The sequence below is a fragment of the Notothenia rossii genome, assembly GCF_949606895.1.
Source record: "Notothenia rossii genome assembly, chromosome: 3".
NCBI classification, from domain to species: Eukaryota; Metazoa; Chordata; class Actinopteri; order Perciformes; family Nototheniidae; genus Notothenia; species Notothenia rossii.
This window is the reverse complement of record NC_136901.1, coordinates 36,109,936-36,137,420: the sequence shown is the minus strand read 5'-3', so window position 1 is coordinate 36,137,420 and position 27,485 is coordinate 36,109,936. Positions and strand designations below refer to the sequence as shown.

Here is a 27,485-nt window from a genome sequence, read left to right as displayed (position 1 = left end):
TGTCCACCAAAGACCAGTTATATGCACAAACACCTATATAACACTCTAGGAAAGGGAACCCCTGCCCAAAAAAGCATAATAGGGCCTCTTTAAATAAGATTTGTACCCATTTTTAATCAAAACAAAAACGGATGATGTGTAGATATGTAGTTTCACAGCTCATTGTTAAGCTGGCCGGCTCACAACTCTACTTTTAAATATCACTTACATTGGCGTCTTATTTCTTTAAACTTTAAAAAACCTCTTTACACTTCCTGCTCAGTACCAGAAAAACAAACACAGTGGGTCATGAACGCAAAGCAGCATTTAGCAGCCAAAGAGTGAAATATGAGGTAGGTAGAGACCAAAAGCAGAGCTAAATTGGATTACACAAACACAACTCTAAAGGAATATTAATGTCGCTCCATAGCTGCTGCATATGTAAATAAGCAACTGATAACACGTTATTCATATCAGCAATGCCAAATGTCCTAACAACTTGTTTTCTTTGCCCCAACGTAATCAAATATTGCAAGGTTAAAATAAAGTCGACAATATAAAAGTTAAAACGGCTGAAGACCTCCTTGACTTTTGTAGAAAAATGCGGTCGATATAAAGTTTCTTTCAATGTTTTTGACCTCAAGTGCGCATTAAAAAAAGCCTGAACTGCTGAGTCACTTTTAATCAATGCTCCCACCTTGCTTTCAAAATGACTCAGCGTGTCCAATAACTAAACAGGCAAACATCTGCCTTCGGAGGCGTCGACTGAACAACCTCTCATATTCCAGTTTAATAACACAATATGAAATGCACGGAAACATCTGCAGAGGTAACACTTTATGTGAGACGCAGAAATATGTCCTGGCGGTGTATCCATTAAGTGCTGCTGTGCGTGTGCGTGTGAGTCATCGAGCATGAATAGCACATCTTTCCCCTCCCTCACACACAGAAATATGAACATCAATCTCACATTGTCTTCTTTCTCTCTCCGCAGCAACCCAACATTAAGCAGAAGTTTGTCGCCTTGCTGAAAAGGTTTAAAGTCACTGATGAGGTAGGCGGCTTCGGCTTTGTCACACGCTTTCACTTTGGGTGTGTGTTTGCTCCAGAGGTTGTTGCTGGAGTCGACATGTTGTGGCTTTGAAGACGCAGCGAGGTGTGTGGGAGGGATGTGGCACAACAACCGGGAGTCGGCTCAAACAGTAAACACTGTCGAATTAAAATAGAACAGAAATGTGTTTATGTGCCTCTGGAGTCAATCAGAATGTGTGTGTGTGTTCTTTGGTTTTTCTTATCCTTAAATTACCATTAACATATATTTATACATCTTGGGTCACCCTGAAGTGGCTTATTTTGTAATAAGGACCACCTCACCGACAATACCCGCCTAATTACAAGGCTAAAGAAATTAATAATTTTACAAAAAATAATGTTTTAAATAGTTTTTGTTGTTTCATTGCTTCTGCTGAAACAATCAGACCGCTCCCTTTTTTACGAGATGGAACTGCGTCCATAGTGACGGCCTGTTATTCATACCAGCAGTCTGTTATTAAGAAATAACAGACCATAGAATTATGTTATTGACCAATCAGAAGCGAGTATTCAAGAAAGACCTGTATATGTCTGTTTTATGTAAGGGACAATGTGCAGTGCACTGGTCATTGTAGTGAAAAGAACCTTTCTCATTAGTATTTATTATTTCTGTTTTAAGAAGAATATATTTTTTTGTATTTCAGGCAACTCAGTATTTGATTCTGATTAAGAGCTCTGCTTATATAGAGATTATAAAAATAAAATGTTATGATTTTTTTCTGTGTTACTACTTTTAAAATATATCCCTATACACATTTACTTGTTGCTGTCGTTGAAATCTCAGCCATGTGGGTGCATTCTGATGTCAACAGGAAAGAGTGTGTGTTTGGTACCACAGTTGGGAACAACATATGTCTCCTCAGTAGGGATTATCACCTCTCAGGGGACCAGGTTGTTGACAGGTTGTTGTTTGTTCATAGCTTCTGTTTGCGTTAACAGAACCAATCCGAGCTGGTTGGAAATGTTTTCACACATGAACGTCGGTCACTTATCTCCTCTGCTTCTCGTCCAGGTTGGTTTCGGCCTGGAGCACGTGTCGAGGGAGCAGATCCAGGAGGTGGAGGAGGACCTGGACGAGCTCTACGACAGTCTGGAGATGTACAACCCCAGCGACAGCGGGCCGGAGATGGAGGAGACCGACAGCATCCTCAGCACGCCCAAACCCAAACTAAGGTGGCTGCACACACCTACAACACGGCTCATATATAAAGACATATACACATGCTGCATCCAAAACACTGATAGGACTCTCTGTTGTTCAGGGCTCCCTCTGTTGGTGAAAACTGCTCATCGTCGTCATGTATTGAAGTTTATTGTAGGTTATCTCGAACCACAATCTGGTTGGTTGGTTGCCTTTTTGTTTTCATCTGAATGTCAACCAAAACCTCAAATCTCATGTTGAATGATTTATTTAAAACATAGGATTTAAAAGTCAAGTTTCATGAAGTAAAGATGGGAGGGACAAAGTTAGAGTATCTGCTACACTTTGTCATGAACTCAAGGAAGGTGTATTTTTAGGATATCAATAACGGAGTCAAAGAGTAGCATTCAAATCTATTTGTATTCCCTCCTTTTGATCCCAGCGCACATTTAGCCTCAAAATATGACTCAAAATAGCGCTATTTGATGGTGTTGAATGTAGTGTAATAAAAGGTCCAATATAAATAGACTCTCATGAGACACTGCTGATTTGTCCCATTTCTGTTTAATGTTATCATTATCACCTGTAATGTCCCTATATCAAACTAAGCTGTAAGAAAGACACAATACTAGAGACAGATTTGTTTTCTTATGTTCTGTCTGTCTGTGTGTTCAGGCCGTTCTTCGAGGGAATGTCTCAGTCCAGCTCTCAGACGGAGATCGGCAGTCTGAACAGCAAAGGCAGTTTAGGTCGAGACACTTTCAGCCCGGTGAGTAACTCTGATCCAGGAAGCAGCCGCATCAGCAAGAATGTAACTTATGTGAGCTGTGGGGCTTTCATGTGGCGCTCTAGAAACCCTAAACCATTGAGCTGAGTGCAGTTCATCTTTATTATTCCCAAAGGGTGTTCAATTTCAGACAAGACCTCATTTAGATTGTGTACAATGGACTAGTGATACAGGTACAATACTTACCTAGGACTACACATAGCCAATGTACCTTAGCCTTAAATCAACAATCTGAAAATAAATAACTTTTTTTTGTTTGATCCAGTCACAGCCAGTCAAAATATACAACCAAAATGTAGATATTTGTATTCAAATTATTTTCTTAAAAAAACTATTTTTAAAGACTTTTTACTCAAATTATTCAAACATGTTGTACATCTTGGACATTTTCACTGTGAGATGTGTTGATGTAATTATAAATGTTTTCTTAATTACACAATAAACACATAGTCCTAACCTAGTACTTATTCAACAAAGTGCTTCAGACAGTTTATCCGTGGTACTGGATAGAGACAGTGATATAAAGAACTGGAAGGAAACACTTTTAATTGAAGCTTAAACACAACATGCGTCTCTGCATTGATGAGGGAAACATCCAGAATGTGAAGCCTGTTAAAATGGCCCATCAGGAGGGGCGGTGTGCAAATGTAAAAAATTCAAAAAGGTTTGCTTAATGGAGCAGGAATCCAATAGCTCTTTTACGGTTGCCATCTGCTCGATAGAAAGAGTGTTGAATGTGCTGAATGGATTTCACTGCAGTTCCCTCTTTAGCAGTAATGCTGAAGTAAGCCTTTCAGTGTTGGGAGTGGTGTTTGCACACTTCCTGAAAATATGTTTTCAGTGGAAAACGTCTGCTTTCAATTCAGTAAAAAAGATTGGTTATAATGTTTTTTTCCTGTTGCTGCAAAATAACTTCTGTAATTGCTTTATTTTCAAAAAATCCAGTCCCATTAAGCCTGTAGCCTGAATGCAGTTTCCTCGTTTCCCCAGCAGGGGGAGCAGCCTCCTATTGAGAAGATGAAAACCTCCCGCAGCCGCAACCTGGAGGAGGCTCTATCTGAGACTGACACACTGGTATGACTCTGTGTGTGTGTGTGTGTGTGTGTGTGTGTGTGTGTGTGTGTGTGTGTGTGTGTGTGTGTGTGTGTGTGTGTGTGTGTGTGTGTGTGTGTGTGTGTGTGTGTGTGTGTGTGTGTGTGTGTGTGTGTGTGTGTGTGTGTGTGTGTGTGTGTGTGTGTGTGTGTGTGTGTGTGTGTGTGTGTGTGTGTGTGTGTGTGTGTGTGTGTGTGTGTGTGTGTGTGTGTGTGTGTGTGTGAAGGAGAGAGAGTTAATGATCTTTGTTAATAGCGCTCCATCGGGAACTGGCTGCCATCTGCGCTGTAAGTGAGACAGATTGAGAGAGACGGAGAGAACGGAAGAAAGAGTGAAATAAAAAGTAATGGAGAGTCGGAGTATCTCCTTTTTCTGACACTGGCAGTGTGTGTATGTGTGTAGGAGCTAACAGATCAGGAGCTGTTTGCTGAGGTGGGCCCCTGCATCACGGTGTCAGTGGCAGAGAAGCCCCGTACGCCTCTGAAGAACAGCAAAAGTGAAACCCAGGCTATGCCATCACCAAGGTAACCAATCACCCCAAATCACAATAAAAAACACACATGGTGCCAAACTGAGATATTTCATTTTATTTAAATATTTTTGGCATTTATGCATCTAGATTTGTATGATTTGATAGGTTCATATTTGTACAGCATTTGTATCTATTCCTGCATTCAACACTGAATATCTTGGCAATCTATGATGTCATTTGAGCTTGTTTTAGTCGTGCTGACACCTTTGTTCCGTCTCCCTCAGGTTGGATGGAGGCAACACGCCCCGACAGAAGCGCATCAGCACCCCCATGAAGGAGAGACAGCTGTCCAAGCCCCTGAGTGAGCGCACCAACAGCTCCGACTCCGAGAGATCCCCGGAGCTGGGACACAGCACGCCCGTAAATTACCATCCTTTCCTCAGTCCTTATCATGAGCTACACAATCATTTTACCGGAGCATACGGACATGAATCATCCTGTGGCAGTACAGACATTTACAAAAAAAACGGCCTTTGTTCTTTGTCCACCTCTTTGTTTAGTTTTTTTCCAAGGTAAAGAACACAAACTATAATCTGTGACTCCCAGGAGCTCGGGAATGAATAATTGATTTGCTCATGAGTCATCTGAAGAGTAAATGTGTTGCTGTAGGGAAGTGTATGACCTCATCGTGTGTGTGTGTGTGTGTGTGTGTTTGTGTGTGTTTAGCTCCTGAGGAAGGTGGTGTACGACCAGCTGAACCAGATTTTGCTATCAGACTCCGCTCTCCCCGAAAGCCTGATACTGGTAAACGGCACCGACTGGCAAGGGCAGGTAAGTGTGTGTGTGTGTGTGTGTGTGTGTGTGTGTGTGTGTGTGTGTGTGTGTGTGTGTGTGTGTGTGTGTGTGTGTGTGTGTGTGTGTGTGTGTGTGTGTGTGTGTGTGTGTGTGTGTGTGTGTGTGTGTGTGTGTGTGTGTGTGTGTGTGTGTGTGTGTGTGTGTGTGTGTGTGTGTGTGTGTGTGTGTGTGTGTGTGTGTGTGTGTGTTTTCATCATTATTCCGTGTGTGTGTGCAGTATGTTGCAGAGCAGCTACAGGTACAGAGACACCCCGTGGTCTGCACGTGTTCCTCCGCCGAAATCCAGGCGGTGCTGTCGGCCGTGCTCACCCGCATCCAGAAATTGTGAGCACACACACACACACACACACACACACACACACACACACACACACACACACTTCTAGTCAAACCATCCCTTGGCTTGCAGGATGACTCATCTCCTCAGGCTTCATCTCTCCTCCTCTTTGCCCTCCTGACTCCACATCTATAACTTCTGTTCATGCCAAAACAATACTTTGTATATCTCACCTATTTCTCCCCCTCACTGTTTTGTCTCCATCTGTCCCTTCTGTTAACTTTGTTGGACTTTGCCAGAGCATATAAAGGAAAATAGGTGATACAGTCAAAGTAAACGGTGTTGAGATACCAACTGGTTATAAACTGTAAGAACTAGGATTCTCAACAGTTAGCCTTTAAGAAGAGTGTTATCTGTATTGTGTCCATCCAATCTGAGTCAAATGTATTCACTTAAGAGGCTCCATGTGTTTTGGTTACAAACAGGAAGGTGTATTTTCATTAATGGATAACTTTGTCATCCTCTAACTTTTTCATCATTAACGAAAAATGCTCATAATTGGTGTTCCTTCTCCGATGTTAAGATGTGATCATTACCATAGTTTTACATCACTGCAAATTAAACAGTTCCTCCCCCTTCTCTCTCTCTTTCTCTCCCCCCATAGCTGTAACTGTAACTCGTCCATGCCCAGGGCGGTGAAGGTGGCGGCGGTGGGCAGCCAGAGTTACCTGGGAGCAATCCTGCAGTTCTTTGTCACTCAGCTCGCCAACAAGACCTCCGATTGGCTCAACCACATGCGCTTCCTGGTCGTGCCTCTGGGTAAGAGAGTCTGCGGCTGTTTCCATGGAGGATACATATTGGGATAAATGGGACTGTTATAAGCGGCTAGTATCTTAAAAATGTTTTGAACCATACCTTTGCTTTTATTACATTTGTATTTGTTCTCACTGATTGTGCTGTATTGTCCAACACTTACCATCCAATTACTTTGCTCCATCTTCTCCATCAGGCTCACACCCGGTTGCTAAGCACCTCGGCGCCCTTGACCACCGCTACAGCTCCTCCTTCCTGGACGGGGCGTGGAGAGACGTGTTCAGCCGCTCTGAGCCCCCACAGACAGGTACCCCCTCCCCCCTCCATGAGGCCCTGATTGAACACCTATGTGGGTGATATTGGGTCCAGTGTTAATTTTGGCAGCTGTTTTTGATTTAGTCTTAGTCTTTAGACCAAAATGGTTATTAGTTTTAGTCACATTTTAGTCATTCCTATCCTTCGTAGTTTTAGTCTAGTTTTAGTCGACGAAAACTCAAAACGTTTTAGCCCACTTTTAGTCGATGAAAAATCACATTTTAGTCAAAATGTGTTTCTATGCTCTCTGAACGCTCCGTCCCTGGCAGATCTGTGTCCGCTGCAGCATGTCTGTTAGGCCCCGCCCCCCGCACACAGAGAGACACAGGGAGATCGCTCTTCTGGAGTGAAGAGAGCGGAAATAATGATATTGCAAGTTAGAAACGTAAGATGCATTTTGACAGACAAGACGGACACTTGGGGGAAAATATGCTGCATTTTGAATGTCCGATAGTCCACCATTAACACCTTAGTCCCGTCTTGTCAACGAAAACTAAATATAAATTTCGTCATAGTTTTCGTTATCAAGAATCTATTTTTAGCTCGTCATCGTCTCGTCTTAGTCATGTAAAAAAGGTCGTTCACGAACATTTTTCGTCATAGTTTTCGTTGACGAAATTAACACTGATTGGGTCCCTACAAACACACACATGCTTCCCTCTCCTCCACAGATCAGCTGGATGTAGCGGCAAGAATCTCGCAGTACATCAGCGGAGCCACGGTCACACACCAGCTGCCCATCGCTGAGGCCATGCTCACCTGCAAACACAGGACGTGAGTGCAGAGTCACACAAAACACAAACAAGAACCCTTGATGTTGATCTCACAAATCTGTGTCCTTTCTCTTTCCAGGCGAGATGAAGACTCCTACCAGAAGTTTATTCCCTTCATAGGGGTAAGATTTACTCTATATATCGCAGGAGGTTGCCAAATCAGATCTGAATCGAAGAATTGTTGCTGATTTTAGACATTTCTGCTTCTTGTTTTCCAGGTGGTTAAAGTTGGTCTCATCGAGTCGGGTCCTTCTCCAACAGGTCAGTGAACGGTTACTTAAGATATGAAAGAAAGAATTCCAGGTATACTACCATGCATCTAAAATGGAATAGGACGAACAGAAAGTTAAATTAAATAATGTACAGTGGAATGAATTACTGACTTTATTTTATAATATCAATATTTGGACTGTAAGCAGAGGAATTGAACAGTTCTGTGAGTCTAAATAAAATATAGAAGGCGCTAATAATGTACATTTTCTTCTGTGATCCTCCAGGAGATACAGAAGAGGGCATGTCAGTGAGCTTGGCCGTCCCCTCCACGTCTCCGCCCTCCCACGGCTCCCCCACGGGGATTAAAGAGGCGGCCACACCCCCCTCCTCCCCCTCTATGGGCAGCGTCCTGACAGTACAAGGGTAAGAGTGACCTGAATGATTTCTCCTTGTTTAGAATGTGTCCCTCATCACCCCTTTGGTCAGGGGGGAAACATCCATCTTAAAAATAACTCAATTGTAAAATGATTCCATTGCCATTCAAATGAAAAACAAAATAGCAGATTAAAAGGTAAAATATGTTATTTTCTCAAATGTATAAATGATGTTACTCTCAATAAAGAGAAAGATTTGAACACCTTGAAACAAGATATCTATGTTAAATGTTGAATATTGAGTTTCTGGCAGCAATATTCTCTTTGATACTTCAGTCCTGTTTTCCTCTGCTGGATACATTTGATATGTTCTCCTCCTGCTGTGTCTTATCTAATCTTCTATCCCACCCTCTGCAGAATGCATTCGGTGCAAGCATCTTTAAATGTAGTTTGGCATTCTTTAAAAATAGTTTGGAATGAAGTTACTGTTGGCACAAAATCATATTTATATTTTTTGTATGTATTTATAGAAGGACCATGCATACAAAAACATTAATCTCAGCAAAGAGAAGAGATGCAATATGCCAGATTATAGCTAATAGCTCATTTCCATCTGTGGTCCTCAAGCAGGTTCATAACAATCAATAAACAAATAATAACATTGCTCAAAACTCAGACTACAGTGTAATTCATGTTGGCATGACTGGTTGCTTAATATCATTTTTTTCGCACCATAAGAAAACGAGTTAAACTGGAAGAGTATTCCAGTGCTTGATGGCCGTAAACGAAAATGCAGATCGTTCAAAGGCAGTGCGCCTCAGAGGGATGGTTGCATTTGATGCAGATCTGGAGTTTCTTTTTTTTTTTTTTCTTTTTTTTTTTACAAGTCTTTTTATTTCATTATAGTGTACAATAATCGATGCCATTTCATAGATTGTAATATCACAGTACACTCACTACACTCCCCCCGAGTTTCTGCAACTCTGCTCACGGCGAAACTGAAAAAAGCTCCCCAATATCATATCATATTCACAATTTGTGCCATTGCCTATATGTATTTCTTAAGCAGTTTTTTATGGAATCTAACAAAAAACTTGACTTCAGCTTTAAGGATTCAACAAAGATATGTTAAGGGGAAAAGGATGATACATAATACAAAAGAGTTGGAGTGATATAGGTCCAGAAAAGGAGTTGTGAGCCCTCCTGATCTTGTATTTCTCTCTAACTGCTTCTTTAACTCTCCGTCCTCAGGAGTCCCAGCATGTCTCACGGCGTGGACGCCATCGGTCTGCAGGTGGACTACTGGCTGGCGTCTCTGGCGGAGAAGCGGCGGGATGGCGAGCGGCGCGACACGGGCGGCAAGAACACGCTGAAGAGCGCCTTCCGCTCGCTGCAGGTCAGCAGGCTACCGGGGGAGGGCAGCAACGACACACAGGCCCAGGTCAGCACCATGGCCATGACCGTGGTCACCAAGGAGAAGAACAAGAAAGGTGAGACGAGGAGCCCAAGAGTGGATATCCTCAGATGTTAGAGGAACTCTTCTTTCCTGTTCTAGGTCCAGCTGCATGATTATTTCCCTCTGCCTCTCCGCAGTTCCCACCATCTTCCTGGGGAAGAAGCCGAAGGAGAAGGACGTAGACTCAAAGAGTCAGGTCATCGAAGGCATCAGCCGACTCATCTGCTCCGCCAAGCAGCAACAGACCTTCCTCCAAGGTAACCTGAAGGACAACATGGTGACCTCCAAGTCCTTTTGAATGTGTTTGTATCGGTGATTATGAGGATTATGGTGCCATGACATACAAAGCCAATAAGAAAACGGTGGGCAACCCGAATATGCAGATGATGTGGTCGTATTTATGCCTCATGTTAATGATGGAGCAGCTACAACTTCAGCGAACCCTGATTGATCCAAACTCCATTCATAAAACAAGCATTTTAAAAGTTGTTTGCTTCTCATCTTACAGACGGACCCGACAACTCGTGAATTTAGGCTTTACACAAATCTTAATCATAAAGAAGTCATTTTGGAATCCTTTTCATCCATTTATTCTGATTAAATGACTGCTAAATCTGTTTGTTTTGGGTTCATATTGATGTTTTGAAGCAGATGAATTGCATTGCATTTGGTGTGAACACAGCATAGTTGTTGTCCTCCTCCTGTTATTCAGCTGAGTGTTTCTGTTTCCCTGCAGTGGCAATAGACGGCGTGGAGTGGAACGACGTGAAGTTCTTCCAGCTCGCCGCTCAGTGGCCCACTCACGTCAAATACTTTCCTGTCGGACTTTACGGCTACAGCAAGCCCCCCTCCTAGGGGTGAGCACCAGCCGACTCCTCTGACCCTGACTTGACCTTCGACCCTCCTTGATCCCGTAACACGGACGCGCAAAGACCCCGCCTCAGACCAGAGAGAAGACGCCGAGTGGCCGGACAATTTTTCTTTCTTTAGTTTCATTTTGGCTACAGTCGTCTTATTCGTCAGGAGGAGGAAGAGGGTGGTGTTGGGGTGCTGCGTTGTTACTAGTCACTTTAATGCCCTTTTTGTGTGTGTTTGTTTGTGTGTGTGGCGAGTGTCCATGCACACGTGAATGTACAGTGTGTGTGTGTGTGTGTGTGTGTTTACAAGGGGCTTACAGCACAAGTTTATTAGCTAACTGCCATTTACGTTTCCGTTCTATGGAATGCAATAGCATGTAACGACTCACCTATTTCAAGCCCTTAAAGACCGAACCCTAAACTCTCGCTTTCCTCAAGACCCCATCCACACGTGCATGCTCCAAACTAACAGATACACCACTCACGTGCCGGAACAGAGTAACTCGAAATAAAAAACACAACAGGGCTTCAGTGTATGCATGAGTCGCTGAAAACACAAAGGAGAGGCTCCTGTATTCACACAATGCAGTCAAACTAAAGGCTTGCATGTGATTTCCTCCACCTCACATACATCCACAGATGCCGTTAAAAACAGGCCCATTATTATTATTTTTTATTTTAAGGGCTTCCATATAATTTAAAATATTTTTTCTGTACCAAAATAAGTGATTTGGATGTCAAATGCCAAACAAAAAATAATATATATAAATGGGAAGTGTCTTTTTTTAAATTGTGCTCTTGTGAACAATAGTTATTGACGCTGTTTTGTGATCCATAGTGTACGTTTTTGTGAAGAGTTCCAGGATTTCAAAGCAGGGGATACTACAACGTGCAGTTTTCTTTATTTTCTCGTTTGCTATGCACTCACGAAGACACATCTGGGTGTTGGCAGAGCACGGCTGGTCAAAATAGATCAACACAAGCGAGTATGCAACGATGAAATGCATAAAAAAGTCGAAAAAGATGTATAAACTCTGCTTTACCACCATGAGTATCTTCACCGCAAATATAGGATTTTAAACACCTGCAATAAAGCACAATGTCGTATGTCAGTTGCCCCCAAAACAATATTCCTTATTGGCAACAGGATGGCAGCTTTTACTTCAGTGAAAACAGCAGACCTGGTCAAAGGAAACCTCATTTTTTAAGCTTTTTCCATTATTCTAAAGACTCGTCAATAATAGTTAATTTCATCGGGAAAATATAAATAAATATTTGGGTTGATGTGAGTACTTTTGGCATAGGTCTGCTACATGCTTTCTCTAAGATGTCGTGGGGTAATTAGTGAGAGTACAGTAACCGGTAACAGTGTGTGTGGTGAAATAAATGTAATGTTGTCGGAAACGTTGACAAAAAAAAAAAATCACTAAATAGGAGGAGTGTGTGTGTGTGTGTGTGTGTGTGTGTGTGTGTGTGTGTGTGTGTGTGTGTGTGTGTGTGTGTGTGTGTGTGTGTGTGTGTGTGTGTGTGTGTGTGTGTGTGTGTGTGTGTGTGTGTGTGTGTGTGTGTGTGTGTGTGTGTGTGTGTGTGTGTGTGTGTGTGTGTGTGTGTGTGTGTGTGTGTGTGTGTGTGTGTGTGTGTGTGTGTGGATGATGATGTGGTCATTATCAACATCATTGATTAGGGCTGCGGTGGTCATACTGTTTACTTTGTATCGTGGCACAATGCAGATGCAGATTTTTACCACAACTAAGTGCTTTGACATCAAACACTCATAAAGTAGATAACGTTTTATTAAAGTAATTTGATTATATTTCAATCCAAGAATGTATCTGCAGTTGTGGTCTAAAAGCAGTTGTTTTGCCTTGTGTCGCCTACAAAGTAACTCTCTCCATGTCCAGTAAAGTATTAGCATTTTTATTTTAATAGTGTTAATGCCAATGTCTTGATTCAAATGCGTTTTTTGTTGGTTTGATTTATTTGTTCCCTGTGTCGATATTACAGTGTTACAGCACCTGTTACACGATGGTTTCAAACTAAAGGATTTGCTTGTTAGTTCACTGGCTGTTTGACTAACAGCTCGTCCGTCACCGATGAACAAACACTCAGTTTGGTGTCGATTGATTATAAGTCCTTCCAAATATTTGAATGTATAGCATTTAGTTTAAAGGTGCAGTTTTCAGGCACAAGTAGTTGTGTTGCTAGACAATTTGGTTATTTGGCCTAAAACTGACTTTACACATTGAAGGTCCCACCAGTCCAGTGCATTCATTGTAAAGTCTACATTAACAGTGGAATTTACCCAAACTTTTTTGTGGCAAACAGTTAATGGCCCATTTAGAAGTGTGTACACTTACGTTGAGAACTAGTTAAGGGCTGGTAAAAAGACAGGGTTTCATTATTCCTTAATATCAGTGAGTGGTTTTTTTAATTCCACATAAATTACATTTTAAATACCAACACCTGCTCTTAAAAAAAGGTTAGAAGTAAACACAATTGGCAGTTATTAAAGTTAACCCCTAAGACTTTTGATAAGAAAACAAGTACAATCATCACAGGACCTCTTAGAGCGAACACATACAAGCTTTCATAATTGGCCACTAATTACTTTATTAATGTGAAGTTATTATTACAATGTGAAAGGTTTGGATCTAAGGCCCCCAGAAACGCCAACCAATCAGAGCAGAAAGGTTCTTAAAGAGACAGGCGCTAAAACAGAGCGTTTCAGACCGAGGGTGAATACAGGTATATTCAAACAGAAAGTACGAGAGAAATAACAGTTTTTTTTAACATTGAAGCATATGAACATGTTTACAGTAGAAACCAACAATAGAGCATGGACCTAAACAATTAGCATAATATGTCACCTTTAATTCGCGTTTTGCATTGTAACAGCTTAACACGCAATAAAGGCATGAGTGGCGACTTAGAAAGCTCCTTTTGAGTAGGTGAAGGCAAACCATGTTTGAAATTTGAAGAAAACGTTCCAACATTTATAGATGGAATAAAAAATGCTTGATCTTTTTAAACTTGAACTATAACAGTGAATGGGAAATTGTCCTCTGTTTACGATCTAAAACGCTCTTTGCCTTGTAGTGTTGTTGGCGTTATTATTACAATGATGTGAATCTAAACTTTTACTAAAAGGTAGACAAGTCTAGTTTATTGATGCCTCTTCCTCTTGCAGTCTTCACAGAGGGGTTAAAGGTCAGCTGGCGCTCAGTGATTGAACTGAATTTGGATTTTCTTTTTTACTGAAAGAAAGGAATTTTAAACAAAATCACTGCCAAAACTAAAATGTGACTTTACTCAGCTAGATGTGTGGGTTTCTTTGGATCTCTGATAATTCATTAACAACAAAGCGATCCTTGATCTGAAGTCAACATTTCAAAGTTGGAGGAACTTTTTTCTCATCTTTCATCAACAACAGTTCCAGTTTACACATTTTCCTACTGTCTCTTTAAAAAAAAAAAACTGGTTGTTCCGTATGTAAGTCTTGAATTTGTTCCTGAGTGTTTTTACCTGTACCTGTACCTGTGTGTGTTTGTGACGGTGTATCGATGGTTCCTCTGTCCTTGACTAGTCTTGGTTAGAGATTCGGAGCTGTTTGGTCCGTCAATAATCTCCGTCAGTGATCAGCAGTGTCTTGTCCCTCCACCGTCCTCAGATATACCTCTGACGATGAGAGCGTTCTTCACCAGGCTTCCACAAGCTTAGCTTTCTAAAATCATCTGAAATGATATTGTCCATATTCCCTGACAGCTTGTACATTCTGCCGTATATCCTCATGAGAACAACATTTGCCTAAGCAGTAGATTTCTGGCAGATTTCCGCTCAGCGCGTCCTAAGCTTGTGGAGAGTATTTTGCACATGCCATTGTTTCTTCAGCAGCAGTCTTCAGCTTCTTTGCCTTTTGCCTATAACAATAATTATAATAAACTATAATGCTTGTACATATCAGATAGTACTTGTAATATTGTATTCTAGTTCTGTTTTTTTGTTTTGTTTTTCTTAATTTGACATGTTTTGTAGAACTGCTTTTTCATGATTATGTTTGTCAATCAAACAGATGTGGGATGAAAAGTGGAAGTGTTCATTATTTTGTTTTTTTAAATAAAGATATTCCTGATTTGTAGCTCAGCCTCATGCTTTTGTGTATGCGTTTGTTGCTTTTATAGCTTCTTTATACTTACTTAAACAGTTAGGTTTCAATATATAACATTTATTTAGCTGTTAATGCTTTCCATTTGAGTTATGGAAGCAATGGGCTTGCAATAAGAAATCAAAATGACGGAAAAATAAGCAAACATAATAAGTAAATACTTACAAGCTAGTTAAACTGCAATAAAACTTAACAGAAAATAGTTATCATGCAGGACAAAAAATACATTCATGTTTAATGCAAATACACAAAATATTGAGATATATTGATAGTCATTGTAAATGTTAATGGTAAACAATTAAAATGGGTCATCGTAGTATTTTAGATGGTGATATAAAGAGTGACGTTGAAAATAAATCGTGCACATAATGCTTGTGAAGCAGGTCAGTCGTACACACAGAGGGCCTCTCACTACCCTGATGCCCTGGTTCGTCTTTGAATGGGAGCACAAAGAGTATGAGCACAGCAAGAGGCTTCACTTCTAACTACATCCTGTTACGTGAACACACGTGTTTAATTGTTTACTTTTTGAATCTGAATTAGTTAGGGACAATATACTTGATCAATTCCAAATGATTCTGAATGCTTTATTAATTATATATAAAATAAATCAGTTTTATGAGAAGAACTAAGTCGATGGGAGGCTAGCTAGTTCGCCAGTTTGGCTGTACGCATGCGCAGGATTGTTTCCCGCCCAGTTTGGAGAATGGCCAACGCAACAATTCATCTTGACATTTTACTTCATCTTTGATTGTTAAATTGTGGAAGAACCGCCGTTTTTCTTCTCCTAGCTGTCCCATTTGAGAAATATCCAAAAATGACTTCCTTCTTTGTTACTGAATATACGTTTTTGAGGGGATGACCAGTCAGTACCGGCATGTTTAATAATAGCTTTCCAGCCGGCCTGAATTTTGAAGTAACGGTCTGGGTAAGTTGAAGTGAAACAGACGTTAATGAACTGCTTGAAGCTTGGCTAACTAACACGCTGTAGCTAATCGTATTTAGCTAAACTAAGTGATAAATAAGCTATATTAGTGTGCCATGTGCAAAACAAACAACGTGAGAAGCGTGAAATGAACGACACAGGTAAACTAACGGAAGTTCACAGCCCCTAGCTTCGTCCAAAGTAAAGTTAGAATTAACGGTAAATCAACTGTTAGCTTTTCGAACCAACTGGCGTTAACATTCATTTCTTGGCTGAATCATCACTGCCTTTAATTAAAACTTCGTCGTGTTTGATAGGCCTACATTGCAGACGTCTTCAACCTACAATACGGTTTTAATTTGAAAAACACAACCGGAAGCAGTTTATTTTACGTCGGTAGACTTGACACTAGTTTGTCCGGAGCATCACAACATTGTCCTGACGCTTTGTTCGAAGGACAGAAAGCATCGCACTTGTCTTCGATGAAGGTAAATATACGGATTAATAATATTGAAATTACATGAATTCGATAGTTACGTTGCTGAAATAGATATAATTTTAGCAAGCTGTCAAATAAAACGCTACATCCTCGGCGAGGTCCATAAATGTGTCATCCGAGTCACCCCTCGCCTGTGTTTTTACCTAAAAAACAGCACTTTTTAAAATGAATCTTGTCATATTCTTATCTTTGCATATTGTATATACTATACAGTCGCCTAATATAATGTGCATCAGTGTGTTTTTGTGTAATATCTTGATGCTCGGGCCTGCACTGTTTACAAACATGTCGGACATTTTCACGCATTTTCAGTGATTCTTTTTCGGAATCATCTTTAAAAGCTTTGCCTTTTCTTTGATCAGTCCTCTCTATTGTCGGTCACCTTGATTGATATGATGCCAAGCCAAACACTGCCGCCCATCCCGGGCACAGGCCTCGACCATCCACCGGCTCATCTATCCATTTGTAGCTTAAAATAGACACGTAAAAAAAAAAGCCTGGATAAGCGAAATTATTATATCCGGATGCTTTAATTTTGTATTTTCTTTACTTTCACCTCTATGCATTTTGCAAACGGAGCATTTGAAAGGATGTGTGAATATTGGTGCATTGCAGTCAGTGTATGAGGCGGAAGGGAAGAGGAGGGGGGGAGGATGGGTGAGAGAGATAGACACATAATAAGGGAGAGAGGAGAACAGGTGCACCTCCTCCATGAAAGCAGGAACAGAGAGAAAGTCACGATGTTGCACAATTGCCTCCTCTGTCCTGCTGCAACGGTCTCATTTACAGCTGCTCAATATTCAGACCTGCGGGAAAGGAAGTGACTATTTACTGGGCCGGGCTCTGTCTACAACCTGATGTGGAATAACTCCAGATATTGTTAATCCAAGCAGTTTGAATGTTGTCCTTTCCCGCTACATCAGGGTTCAATTGAGAATGTTCTCCTGTAATGTTTGATGTTGACATCATCACTCAGAGCTGCTCTACCCAGCAGAGACCCACTCAGTCATGTGACAGCGTCTCACTTTAATTGGCTTTACTGGTCAATGGCAGCTGCTGCGTCACTGTCCAGCTCGGATGAATCCTCTTTTAGTAATCTGGGTTATTCATACTCTCACACACAGCTTTCTGTCTCGCCTTACTACCCAAGGGTTACGTAAGGTTATTATGAAACTGTAAACTATTGTTCAGCCCTTGACTTCTTTAAAACTGTAGAGAAAGGGAGCACTGCGGGAAAGAGAAACTTACTTTCTTTTTTATCTTGTCGTTCTTTTTGTTGTCCTCCCCTACATGACCTTGTGTGAATTATGAGAATTTCAAGCAGTACAGGACGTGAAAAACAAAACGCACACACAGCAAAAACAAGTCTCCTTTCCCCGATAACGTCCTTCTTGTAAGATTTGTCTGCCTTGTCTTCTTCCTTTCCCCACAGTGTGTATGAAACCAGGCTATGTCCACAATGGTGTATCCTCGTGAAGAAGGCCTGGAGCGCCTGAGCCAGGATGAGATCGTCCTCAACACCAAGGCCGTCATGCAGGGCCTGGAGACGCTGCGCGGCGAACACGCCCAGATCCTCAACTCGCTGCTGGACTGCGCCCAGCCCCCCGCCGCGCAGGAGAAATCCGGCCTGCTGCGCAAGAGTCTGGAGGCCATCGAGCTGGGCCTGGGAGAGGCACAGGTAACACGATACGGAGCCAGGTTCAGGTTATTTATCTGTACGCGTAGCTAGGTTTGGTTTGCAGCTAAAACACAAGGGATCTTTTATGACGCACATTCTAAAACCACACAGAGAAATCCCTACAAAACATACCCCCTTTTAAAGCCACTAGCACAAACATGAGCAATCCACAAAGTTAATAAATAAATAAATAGGCATTGCTTCCATAGCAACCAAATAAAGCTTTCTGATTCTTGATGGATAAGTCTTCATTAAGAGGGGAGTCCTTGCAGTAATTAAGTCAAAATTATCCACAGTGTGTAAAAGTCCCATCTTTCTCAAAGGTGATCATCGCCCTGTCGAGCCACCTGAGCGCCGTGGAGTCGGAGAAGCAGAAGCTGCGGGCTCAGGTGCGCCGGCTCTGCCAGGAGAACCAGTGGCTGCGGGACGAGCTGGCCGGGACGCAGCACAAACTGCAGCGCAGCGAGCAGAGCGTGGCACAGCTGGAGGAGGAGAAGAAGCACCTGGTGTTCATGAACCAGATCAAGAAGTTTGACGACGACGTGTCTCCGTCGGAGGATAAGAACCAGAGCTCTGGCGGGGGAGGAAGTGGAGGAGACACTTCGAAGGACAGTCTGGACGACTTGTTCCCCAACGATGACGACCAGGGGCCAGGTATGTGCTTTAGGAGATGCTAACAAAGTAATGCTTATTCTCCTTATATATTAATCTACACATTGTTTTTCCTCAAACTCAAGATTACATAATGCTTTGAGAGTCTGACCGTGCGTTTCAAACCCACAAATAGTCCAGACCAAACACAAGGAAGCAGCAAATATTCAGCTTTATTTTGCCTGAAAAGTCACTTAATCAATTAAATCGATTATTTTAATCCTTGTAAATTAAATATTCTTTCATGGAATGAATCATTTAGCTGACTCGTTGTTTCAACTCAAGGTAATAGTGCAATCATATTTGAAAGTGATGCCTGGAAGAGCTATTTAGCCTTAAGGTAACCCCTTAGGAAGGAGTAAAGTGACTCGGCAGAAACAACCTGGAACACACAAAAGATTTCCATCCCAGTTTGCATGAACAGGAGCCTGACACTGGAGGAGGGTGTGTTTCAGTGGTAGAACACAGGAAGCAGAGATAATTGGTTTTGCTTCGGGCAGTCGGTCCTTTTGTATAGCTAACCTTTGTTCCATTATGAATGACCGGTCTTAAGTTAAGTCAGATAGAGGGATAGTCTCTATGAAGAAGGTAGAAATCACATTTCTATAATTACCAAAGCGACACTTGGATTTACCCCTTTTTATAATTCATGGGTTTATTTAAGTTCAAGTTGTAAAATCCTTCCTTTTGGTATTTTATAGAGTGTAAATATTAATCTGCTTTCACATAGTTGTTCTATTCATATAGTTACAAAATAAGAGCCGGATACAGTCCTTCCTTTCATTCACAGTCATGTCAGTGAGTCATTTCAACTCAGGCTCACACACAGCTCCTTGTGTCAGTGGAAAACATACAGTTTAACGGTCAAACTGGGAGATAGTTTAGATAAGATTAATAAATGATTTGAAGCAGGACATGTGGTCATGTTGATGCTTCACTCAGACGGTCACTAATGCGGTGCGGTTCACTCTGCAGCTTGGTTAGCTCTCCGCTCCATTAGCCTGGGAGTAGGGCTTCCCATAATTGCCGTTTGCTCTGTTTATTTATGAAGAACTGAATAATACTTCTCAGAAATGTTGTCTCATCTTTATTCCACCTTTTATAATTCAATTAAATGTTGCTCTAGTTTGGGAACTAGACATCAGGATCACAAGAGAAATGTCAGGTTCAGGAGTTGAAAGGAGACGAGGTGCTTTGAGAGACAAACAGTTGGAGAAGAAAACCGTTTATTTGACGGATAGGGAGACATTTAAATATCCTCTCTCCTGTCCTCACAGCCCAGCCCAGCGGAGAGGTGGCGGCTCAGCAGGGGGGCTACGAGATCCCGGCCCGCCTCAGGACGCTGCACAACCTGGTGATCCAGTACGCCTCGCAGGGCCGCTACGAGGTGGCCGTGCCGCTCTGCAAACAGGCTCTGGAGGACCTGGAGAAAACCTCTGGACACGACCACCCCGACGTCGCCACCATGCTCAACATCCTGGCTCTGGTGTACCGGTGAGGAACGGAGTGGAAGTGCACATACTGTATATTCCAAATTTACAAACGTTTCCCCATTTGGGATGAAGACGGTATATCTAGTCTCATTTGAGAGCTTTGAGTCGTTCTGTTTGTCCTCCAGGGATCAGAACAAGTACAAAGAGGCGGCTCACCTGCTGAACGACGCGCTGGCCATCCGAGAGAAGACACTGGGGAAGGATCACCCTGCTGTGGCCGCCACCCTCAACAACCTGGCCGTCCTGTACGGAAAGAGAGGGAAATACAAGGAGGCCGAACCTCTGTGCAAGAGAGCGCTGGAGATCAGAGAGAAGGTAAAGACCCACAGCGCCGACCTCTTAATGTAAAAAAAGTATATTTTCTATTCAAAGTCCACCATTTAAATAAACGATACATACTCACAAAAACGATATCTGAGTACTTCTTCAACTAAAAGCATTAATGTAAACCTCCATGTGTGTCCAGGTGTTGGGGAAGTACCACCCAGATGTGGCCAAGCAGCTGAACAACCTGGCGCTGCTGTGTCAGAACCAGGGGAAGTACGACGAGGTGGAGTACTACTACAGACGCGCCCTCGAGATCTACGAGTCCAAACTGGGAGCCGATGACCCCAACGTGGCCAAGACCAAAAATAACCTGGTGAGGACATCCTTCAAGAGAGATTTGAACTATACATTTGATATACAGTAATGAAACTTTAGTTTGTTTTCTGCTCTCTCATCGTATTCTGTGGTTCTGTGTTTTATTGCTGTTCAAAGAGGATTTAGTGAATTGAAAGATTGTTCTCCTCAGGCGACGTGCTACCTGAAGCAGGGGAAGTTCAAAGACGCTGAGGCTCTGTACAAAGAGATCCTGACCAGAGCACACGAGAAGGAGTTTGGATCCGTCAACAGTGAGTAGACCGCTGAGCCTCTCTAGAGTGAACACAATGACACTGACATTGTGCTTTACTGAAAGGAAAGTTAGTCGTTCTTTAAGGAAAAGACTTTGACTGACCTTTAACCATCTTCACTCTTTAGCACATCTCCACCAAATCATTCATCTTTAGAATTATAACCATTTGAAATGCCAAGTTGATACAAACTAAAACTTGATCAGAAGAAAAAAAAACTCAGTGTTTCAATGTTTTTTGGGGACATCTGTGTCCTAAACCCTCTGAGACCCACATGGGACATTTGTGTCCTAAACCCTCTGAGACCCACATGGGACATTTCCGCTTTTGCATATTTTTGTGTTTTGTCTTATAAATTGTCCTTTCTTTACAGTATAATACAAAGAAATCAGCACAACCTCAGCTAATCATACATGTCACTCATTAGAGACTTCTATACATTATAATAGGGGATATTAGCCCATACATTTCTTTGAATTTTTCAAACGGAGCTTGAATTTTGTACTCATTTTATTCAAAATAACTGCTAACCATAACATATACTGCGTTAGCTTAGCCGATCTCCGTTCAGAAAACACGCATTTTAAAAGGTTCTTCGCCTGCCGTCTGTCTGCAGACTTGTCAAAGCATTAATTCTTGGTTTTTACTAACCGGTATCAGTATGTTGTTACTTCGGCATCATTTTGAAACGTGGATTACAATTAAATCACGGTCAAATATGTTCATCTTGTTGTAGTAGATTCTCTCACCAGTTTAGCATACTCAGCCCGGTTGTTGGCCTGGAAAGAACCTCGATTTTGGAGAGCCAGAAAACTGTGAAAAAGTACCCGCTAGCCGGAACTACGCCTAGTGGAAACGCAACCCAAAACGAGCTCAAACCTCGCTCCATGCTGATGTGGAAATGCTCCATAACATAAACTCTTTACGTCACAAACAAAGAGGGTGAGAATAGATCTATAAAACATACGAAACAATAAGCAATGCCCCAGAATCAAGGTGAGACTATCCGCATCTTTTAAAGCTTTACGCACATTATTTTCACCGAAATAAGTAAACGCCTCTCAATGAAAAACTCTAAATAGTTGTTTATTGCCGTTTCTGTAGTTTAAGAGGAAAAACACGGCATGTCTCTGGTTATGACGCTTTGAACACAACGTGATATTTGGGATGGTATACGGCCCCGTGGGTCTCAGAGGGTCTCAGGGGCTTTTTGGCGTGAAGAATGATTGATCTCACAACAGAATATATCCATTTCTATTCCTCTGACACATTGCTATGTGTTGTGATTCTTGTTGTGGTCTGAGACTCTGTGCACAGCCATGGCTCTCCCGTGGCCCTCAGTCCTCTCAGCGGATCTGAGGATTATTTGGGGCCATGGCAGCGTGTGGAGAGGCTTAATGTCCATGTGTTCCTCTGCTGCTCTAAGCCTATCAAACCCTTATGAGGGCCAGAAAGGAATGTGGCCAATGCATGGGTTTTAATTCAAGACTGTGTTATTTCCTTCATATATGAATAGAGAAGCTTCACTTTAAAATTGAGGTCCTTCAAAGGGTCCTTGATATCTTATCAGCAATGTGTTATGTTCCTTATTGGTTTTGTTTCTGCTATCACCTTGTAAAGTGAATCCTGTCCGTCAAAGAACATTTCTGATATTCTCTGGTCCTCATTTTGCAGATGACAACAAACCAATCTGGATGCACGCAGAGGAGAGAGAGGAGAGCAAGGTCAGTGATAGACGTTGATGTTTCCCGTTCATCCCTGGGTCTGGCAGGCAGGTTCATATAGAAAGGACTGATCAGCGTAATGAGGGAGAGCAGCAGACTAATAAAGATTACAACAGGGACATGTTTCACAAGCTTTGATGGTGTCATGTTTCAAACAGGACTTCTCTGCCTCTTTGTATCTTTATCTTCCTCTTGTTTTTCTCTCTGTCCCCGCCCCTCTCAGGGTAAACGTAAGGACTCAGGCCCGTATGTAGAGTATGGCAGCTGGTACAAGGCCTGCAAGGTGGACAGGTGAGTCACACGTTGAAAACATTCAAACAATCATGAAGAAAATAACAATTATTTATGATAACACTTTGAAATACAGTTGAATTGTAGTGGTCTTTGGAGTACTTGTGGTTGTCAGACTTAACTGAATCTGTGTTGATATGAACAGGCTGTAAATGTGTTCAGATATGTTTGTCGTTTATCAAGAGAGACCATTACAACGAAAAAAATCCCCTGTATCCATAACAAGATTAAGGACGCTAATATAGTACAAATCTACTCCTTGTACCAGGAGAACAAAAGTCAAACTCAGACCAATTTGAGTTTAACAGTTCATTAAAAATGTTATCTAGTTGAGAAAAATAATGATTTGTTTTTAAATGTCATTAGCTTTATTGACAAAGATGCTAAATTGAAGATAAATACAAACGATTAAACAAGTGAATAAATAAATAACATTGTTTTTGTGTGTGCGTTTTCTTTCTCAGCCCCACTGTGAACACAACCCTGAAGAGCTTGGGGGCTCTGTACCGTCGTCAGGGCAAACTGGAGGCGGCCGAAACTCTGGAGGAGTGTGCCAGCAAGACCCGTAAACAGGTACACACACACACACACACACACACACACACACACACACACACACACACACACACACACACAGACTGCTGAGTTACTGCTGTTAGATTAGTCGTCTGGGCCCTTTCAGTTGAGAAGCCTGATTAGTTGAACAGGCGTCCAGCGGAGATTTATGCGCCCATAAAGTATGATTTACAGATCAGTCATGGAGCTAATGTGTGTACATTGTAATAAAGACCTGCTGTGCGGCCATTGTGTGAAGAAGCTGTACTTTTCTCTCTGACCTTTGTGTTTTTGTGTCTCTGTCTTTCAGGGAATTGATGCCATTAACCAGAGTAAGGTGGTGGAGCTGCTGAAGGACGGGGGGGGCGGAGGGGGGGACAGACGACACAGCAGGGAGGGAATCAACGGGCCGCGGGGGCAGAGCGAGGGCGACGACTCCGCGGAGTGGAACGGGGTCAGTGTATGGACACTAATTGATAACTGTAACACTAATCCATGTTTTAATAAGATCATGGTGTGAAGGACAAGATCAACACGAGTCATATTACATGTGCTGTGATCAAATATGAGAAGGGAGCCAGAGGAAGTGTGCTCACTATGTGTCCAGTAAATGCTGACTTGGTGTTCTGCTTCATGTTCCCCTCAGGATGGGAACGGGTCTCTGCGGCGCAGCGGCTCCTTCGGGAAGATCCGTGACGCCCTGAGGAGGAGCAGCGAGATGCTGGTGAAGAAGCTGCAGGGGAGCGGGCCTCAGGAGCCACGGAACCCAGGGTAACTTCACACTCACTGCCAACACGTGGACACAGTCAGCTGTTAGGAGTCAGGCTGTAACCAATGACTTCAATTGTGCTAATGGTGATTTTGTTCATTAAAATGTACTCGTAACTAGGGCTGCTCAATTAATCATATCAATTAACGATTATGGCTTGCAACGATTAAGAAAACAACGTAATCGAAAAAAAAACATTGTTTTTTTATTATTACATTTCTTTTTCTTTTTTTATATATATATATATATATATTTTTTAATTATACTTAAAGTTCAGGGTAATAAACTGCTAAAAACATACTGTTCACATTTTTTTCTCTCCAGTAAATGGATGTTTTTAAAGTCAATGAATAATCGCATTTAATAATCGCATTTACAATTATTGTCCCAAATAATCAAGACTATGATTTTTGCCATAATCGAGCAGCCCTACTCGTAACATTCCCAAAGGTAATGCAGAGCCCAGGACGAATAGCTACTTCAATGTTGCAGCTAATGGGGATCCAAACATAAGCCGTCTTTTCAAAAAAAAATGTCCGACAATTTCCAATGAGATATAAAGGTTATTATCGGTTATTTTGAGGTCAACATATGTGGCTGAAAGCTTACAAAAATATCACTTTCACTTGTCTTTAATAATCATAATGTGATGTATTTCTGAATTTAAGAAAAGTATTGGAGCGTGTTAGAATGACAATGACATATGATAAGATCTCTCAAAACTGTAAGTAAGGAGATTAACGAAGGAGTAAATAGACTACCGGTTCTTAGACATCATTCTGACTTGATGTTTAAATGCTTTAGGCTAATTGTTTGATGTCTTGCTTTCCTCAGAATGAAGAGAGCGAGCTCCCTCAACTTCCTCAACAAGAGCACGGAAGAGACCACACAGGTACGAAGTTCAATTATCCCCAAAATGTAAAAATATAATATAGTATTTATCTGACAATGTCCAACAGAAGTTATAGCATTTACTGTTCTGTTTTTAGGACGCCCCCCCCGGCCTCTCGGACTGCAGGGGACTCAGCTCCAGCAACGTGGACCTATCCAGACGCAGTTCCCTGATTGGCTAGACTGAGAGAGGAGGCGGGACTGAGGAGAGGCTTGGTTTGATCCACACTCTAAAGCGAGATCAGACACTTGCACCTGCAGCATATTTTTTAACGAACACTAAGAGAGAAAAAAACACCACCGCGCGTAGCGTCATCCTGTTTAGACACGGTCGCTGCTTCGCTGTACAAAACGCTGCCATCAATCACTAAAGAGAATATTTAGATACACATTAATCAGCATGCTGCTTACTAGAACGTGGAATGTCTGCTCCTGAACGCATCGTGTTTTAGCACCGTGGCGTATATCCACATCGTGATGAGTCCCGTGTTTAGTATGCAGACACTCGTAGGCTAAATGTACTCCGGTTCCAGTTCAGAGAGGAGTGTCTGCACTCTGTATATCTCACCAGTAGCATGGAGTATCTCCCAATTGCTAACCGCCCATTCCATGCATATCACAGACGGTCCAAATGGTACCGTCCGCTTTGATTAAAACGAGGATAGCAGAGGTATTTAAGATTTAAAATTAGCACTAACCATTTAAACCTCACTGTTTGCCTTTCTTGTTGTTTTATGTATATACAGTTTTAAATTATTTGATGTTTCTTTCCTTGTAAATAGTGCACTTTTTTTTTTGGTTTACACTTTATTGGGTCTAAGAAAATACTTCTTATCTAAAAGGGGGAGGACGGGAAAACAAAGAAATATGAAAAGTTCCTAAATGCTGATACATTTAGTACCTCAATCTCTGAATTCTGCTGACTCATGGTTCAGTTTAGTCGTGATGCACTTTGAGCCCCTACGGCGCCCTCTGCTGGTCATGTTTATATCAGTCATTCTTTAAACTTTGATATAAAAGTGTCAGAAAGTTCATTTGAAATTATATTTACAATGTCTCCTCAATACTACCTACTGGAAAATAAGTTGAATAAAACACTAAAATCATTACTTTCAGGTCCTCACAAAACACGTCCAGGCTTACTGCCATGAGTCTGAAAGCTACTGAAGGGAAATATCTCTAAAGCATAATCAATGTAGGAATAACTACCTTATCAAAGCTGGTGCAGTGCATCAACAGCGTGTCCATGTATTCCTCTTGTGAAAGGTTTCCCCCGTGTTTATGTTGCTGAATATGTATCGTTTTGTACGGAACAATCCTCAGTGTGAAGTGTTGCCCTTCCTGATGATTTGTGTTTCCTGTTTTTGACCTGAGCTTTTTGTGTTAAAGGTACTGATAATCATTTGAATGTTCAATTACATATCGACTGTTCCGGTGGCTTTCACACTGGATGTTTGTATTGTGCTGTTTCCACCAAAAATAAGACCAATACCAAGAGAAGTGTCCACAGAATGTACGCGTCTTATAATGTGAAGTATCGAGGCAAGTTGTGGCGTCGCTTCAACTGGGATCAGATTGTCAAGAAACAACAACGTTTTTTGCTTCATTTGTCCTGACAATCTGAGTTAGATTTCTAAGACGGGAGGATGCAGGATCGTTACATTTTGTCCACGACGGTGCATGCACACCATCGCCAAATTCCCCAACAACCTGACACCGGCCCTTTCTTAAAATCACCTTTTGATGACGTCACATTGCTGACTCTAAAATAATGAAAGTGCTTAATCTGTCAGCTTCTGATTGTGCGCCGTGGTGCAGGTTTTAGATCGTAACGTAGAAGTGAACGCATGAAGGAAAGAAGGCCTAAAGTAAGTGTTCAGGCAGAAAAAAGAAATGATGGTATGGAGAGACGTTGCGGGAGAAGAAGTGCGTTAAGTGTCGTCCGCAGCAAATAATGTACAGAGCAATCCTTTCTATGTCTGTTCACATCAGAATGTTTAGTTTCCAGAACATCTTCTAGGACTAGTCTACTTCCTGACTGTAACACTGAGCAATCCTCTACCGTTCATCACGTATTCACCTCTGGGTTGGTTTGCTGGAAGCGTCTGTAGTTCGTCTGACTGTGTATTAATAGCTCCATAAATAGTAAGCACAATAAAACGGCCGAGAGACAAATCTAAAACTGCTATGGTTGTAAATGTTCTGAAAGATTTCCCTCTAATATTTATGGAGTTTTTACTCAGATGGTAAATGTTCTAGATCGATGGTCATTATGTGTGCTCCTATACTGCTGACGGGTGTCATTGTGAAGGGGCCAACCCAATGTGTATTTTATCAAAAGGTTCAATAAATACAAACTCCACTTTTCAAACTGTCTCCTTTATTTCCTATAATTTGACCATTTCAAAGTGTGTGAGTTTCACAGAGGAGGGGCGGGGGGGGGGGGGGGTTTCGCTGC

At 41.8% G+C, this 27,485-nt stretch overlaps 2 protein-coding genes across 5 annotated transcripts in view; both read left to right on the top strand.

The window, feature by feature from the left end:
- Window positions 1–14,631, top strand: part of pacs1 (phosphofurin acidic cluster sorting protein 1) — a 49,619-nt gene extending 34,988 nt beyond the window's left edge. Inside the window, exons 8-24 of one of the 2 annotated variants that reach the window (XM_079668923.1) lie at window positions 974–1,033; window positions 2,084–2,244; window positions 2,888–2,981; window positions 3,993–4,073; window positions 4,494–4,615; window positions 4,848–4,983; window positions 5,290–5,394; window positions 5,636–5,742; window positions 6,360–6,514; window positions 6,705–6,815; window positions 7,495–7,597; window positions 7,676–7,718; window positions 7,815–7,857; window positions 8,094–8,232; window positions 9,435–9,673; window positions 9,777–9,896; window positions 10,376–14,631. In XM_079668923.1, coding sequence (XP_079525049.1) covers window positions 974–1,033; window positions 2,084–2,244; window positions 2,888–2,981; window positions 3,993–4,073; window positions 4,494–4,615; window positions 4,848–4,983; window positions 5,290–5,394; window positions 5,636–5,742; window positions 6,360–6,514; window positions 6,705–6,815; window positions 7,495–7,597; window positions 7,676–7,718; window positions 7,815–7,857; window positions 8,094–8,232; window positions 9,435–9,673; window positions 9,777–9,896; window positions 10,376–10,494 — 1,938 coding nt within the window. In that variant the 3' untranslated portion in view covers window positions 10,495–14,631. Of the gene's footprint in view, window positions 1–973; window positions 1,034–2,083; window positions 2,245–2,887; window positions 2,982–3,989; window positions 4,074–4,493; window positions 4,616–4,847; window positions 4,984–5,289; window positions 5,395–5,635; window positions 5,743–6,359; window positions 6,515–6,704; window positions 6,816–7,494; window positions 7,598–7,675; window positions 7,719–7,814; window positions 7,858–8,093; window positions 8,233–9,434; window positions 9,674–9,776; window positions 9,897–10,375 lie in introns of both variants that reach the window. The other variant, XM_079668922.1, reaches the window with a different exon arrangement.
- A 771-nt stretch (window positions 14,632–15,402) lies between these two features.
- On the top strand, window positions 15,403–27,398 carry klc2 (kinesin light chain 2). Of its 3 annotated transcripts, none has more exons than XM_079667952.1 (14): window positions 15,403–15,586; window positions 17,515–17,760; window positions 18,084–18,414; window positions 19,689–19,905; window positions 20,030–20,219; window positions 20,371–20,544; window positions 20,698–20,797; window positions 22,472–22,521; window positions 22,745–22,812; window positions 23,277–23,385; window positions 23,678–23,827; window positions 24,014–24,138; window positions 24,971–25,028; window positions 25,126–27,398. In XM_079667952.1, exons 2-14 carry the CDS (start codon window positions 17,533–17,535, stop codon window positions 25,207–25,209), a joined length of 1,884 nt encoding a protein of 627 aa, XP_079524078.1. In that variant the 5' UTR covers window positions 15,403–15,586; window positions 17,515–17,532; the 3' UTR covers window positions 25,210–27,398. The 3 variants fall into 3 exon arrangements, with proteins under 3 accessions (XP_079524078.1, XP_079524079.1, XP_079524077.1); XM_079667953.1 differs by lacking the exon at window positions 15,403–15,586 and adding an exon at window positions 15,918–16,071 and having other exon boundaries at window positions 23,678–23,821; XM_079667951.1 differs by lacking the exon at window positions 15,403–15,586 and adding an exon at window positions 15,918–16,071.
- The last annotated feature ends 87 nt before the right edge of the window (window positions 27,399–27,485 follow it).

What these genes read in the sequence shown, in the direction of transcription:
- klc2 (XM_079667952.1), top strand. Translation starts at nt 17,533, where the DNA reads ATGTCCACAATGGTGTATCCTCGTGAAGAAGGCCTGGAGCGCCTGAGC. An exon ending in CCAGCAAGACCCGTAAACAG is followed by an intron (nt 23,386 to 23,677) that starts GTACACACACAC and finishes TCTGTCTTTCAG; the next exon opens with GGAATTGATGCCATTAACCA. An exon ending in CAGGAGCCACGGAACCCAGG is followed by an intron (nt 24,139 to 24,970) that starts GTAACTTCACAC and finishes TGCTTTCCTCAG; the next exon opens with AATGAAGAGAGCGAGCTCCC.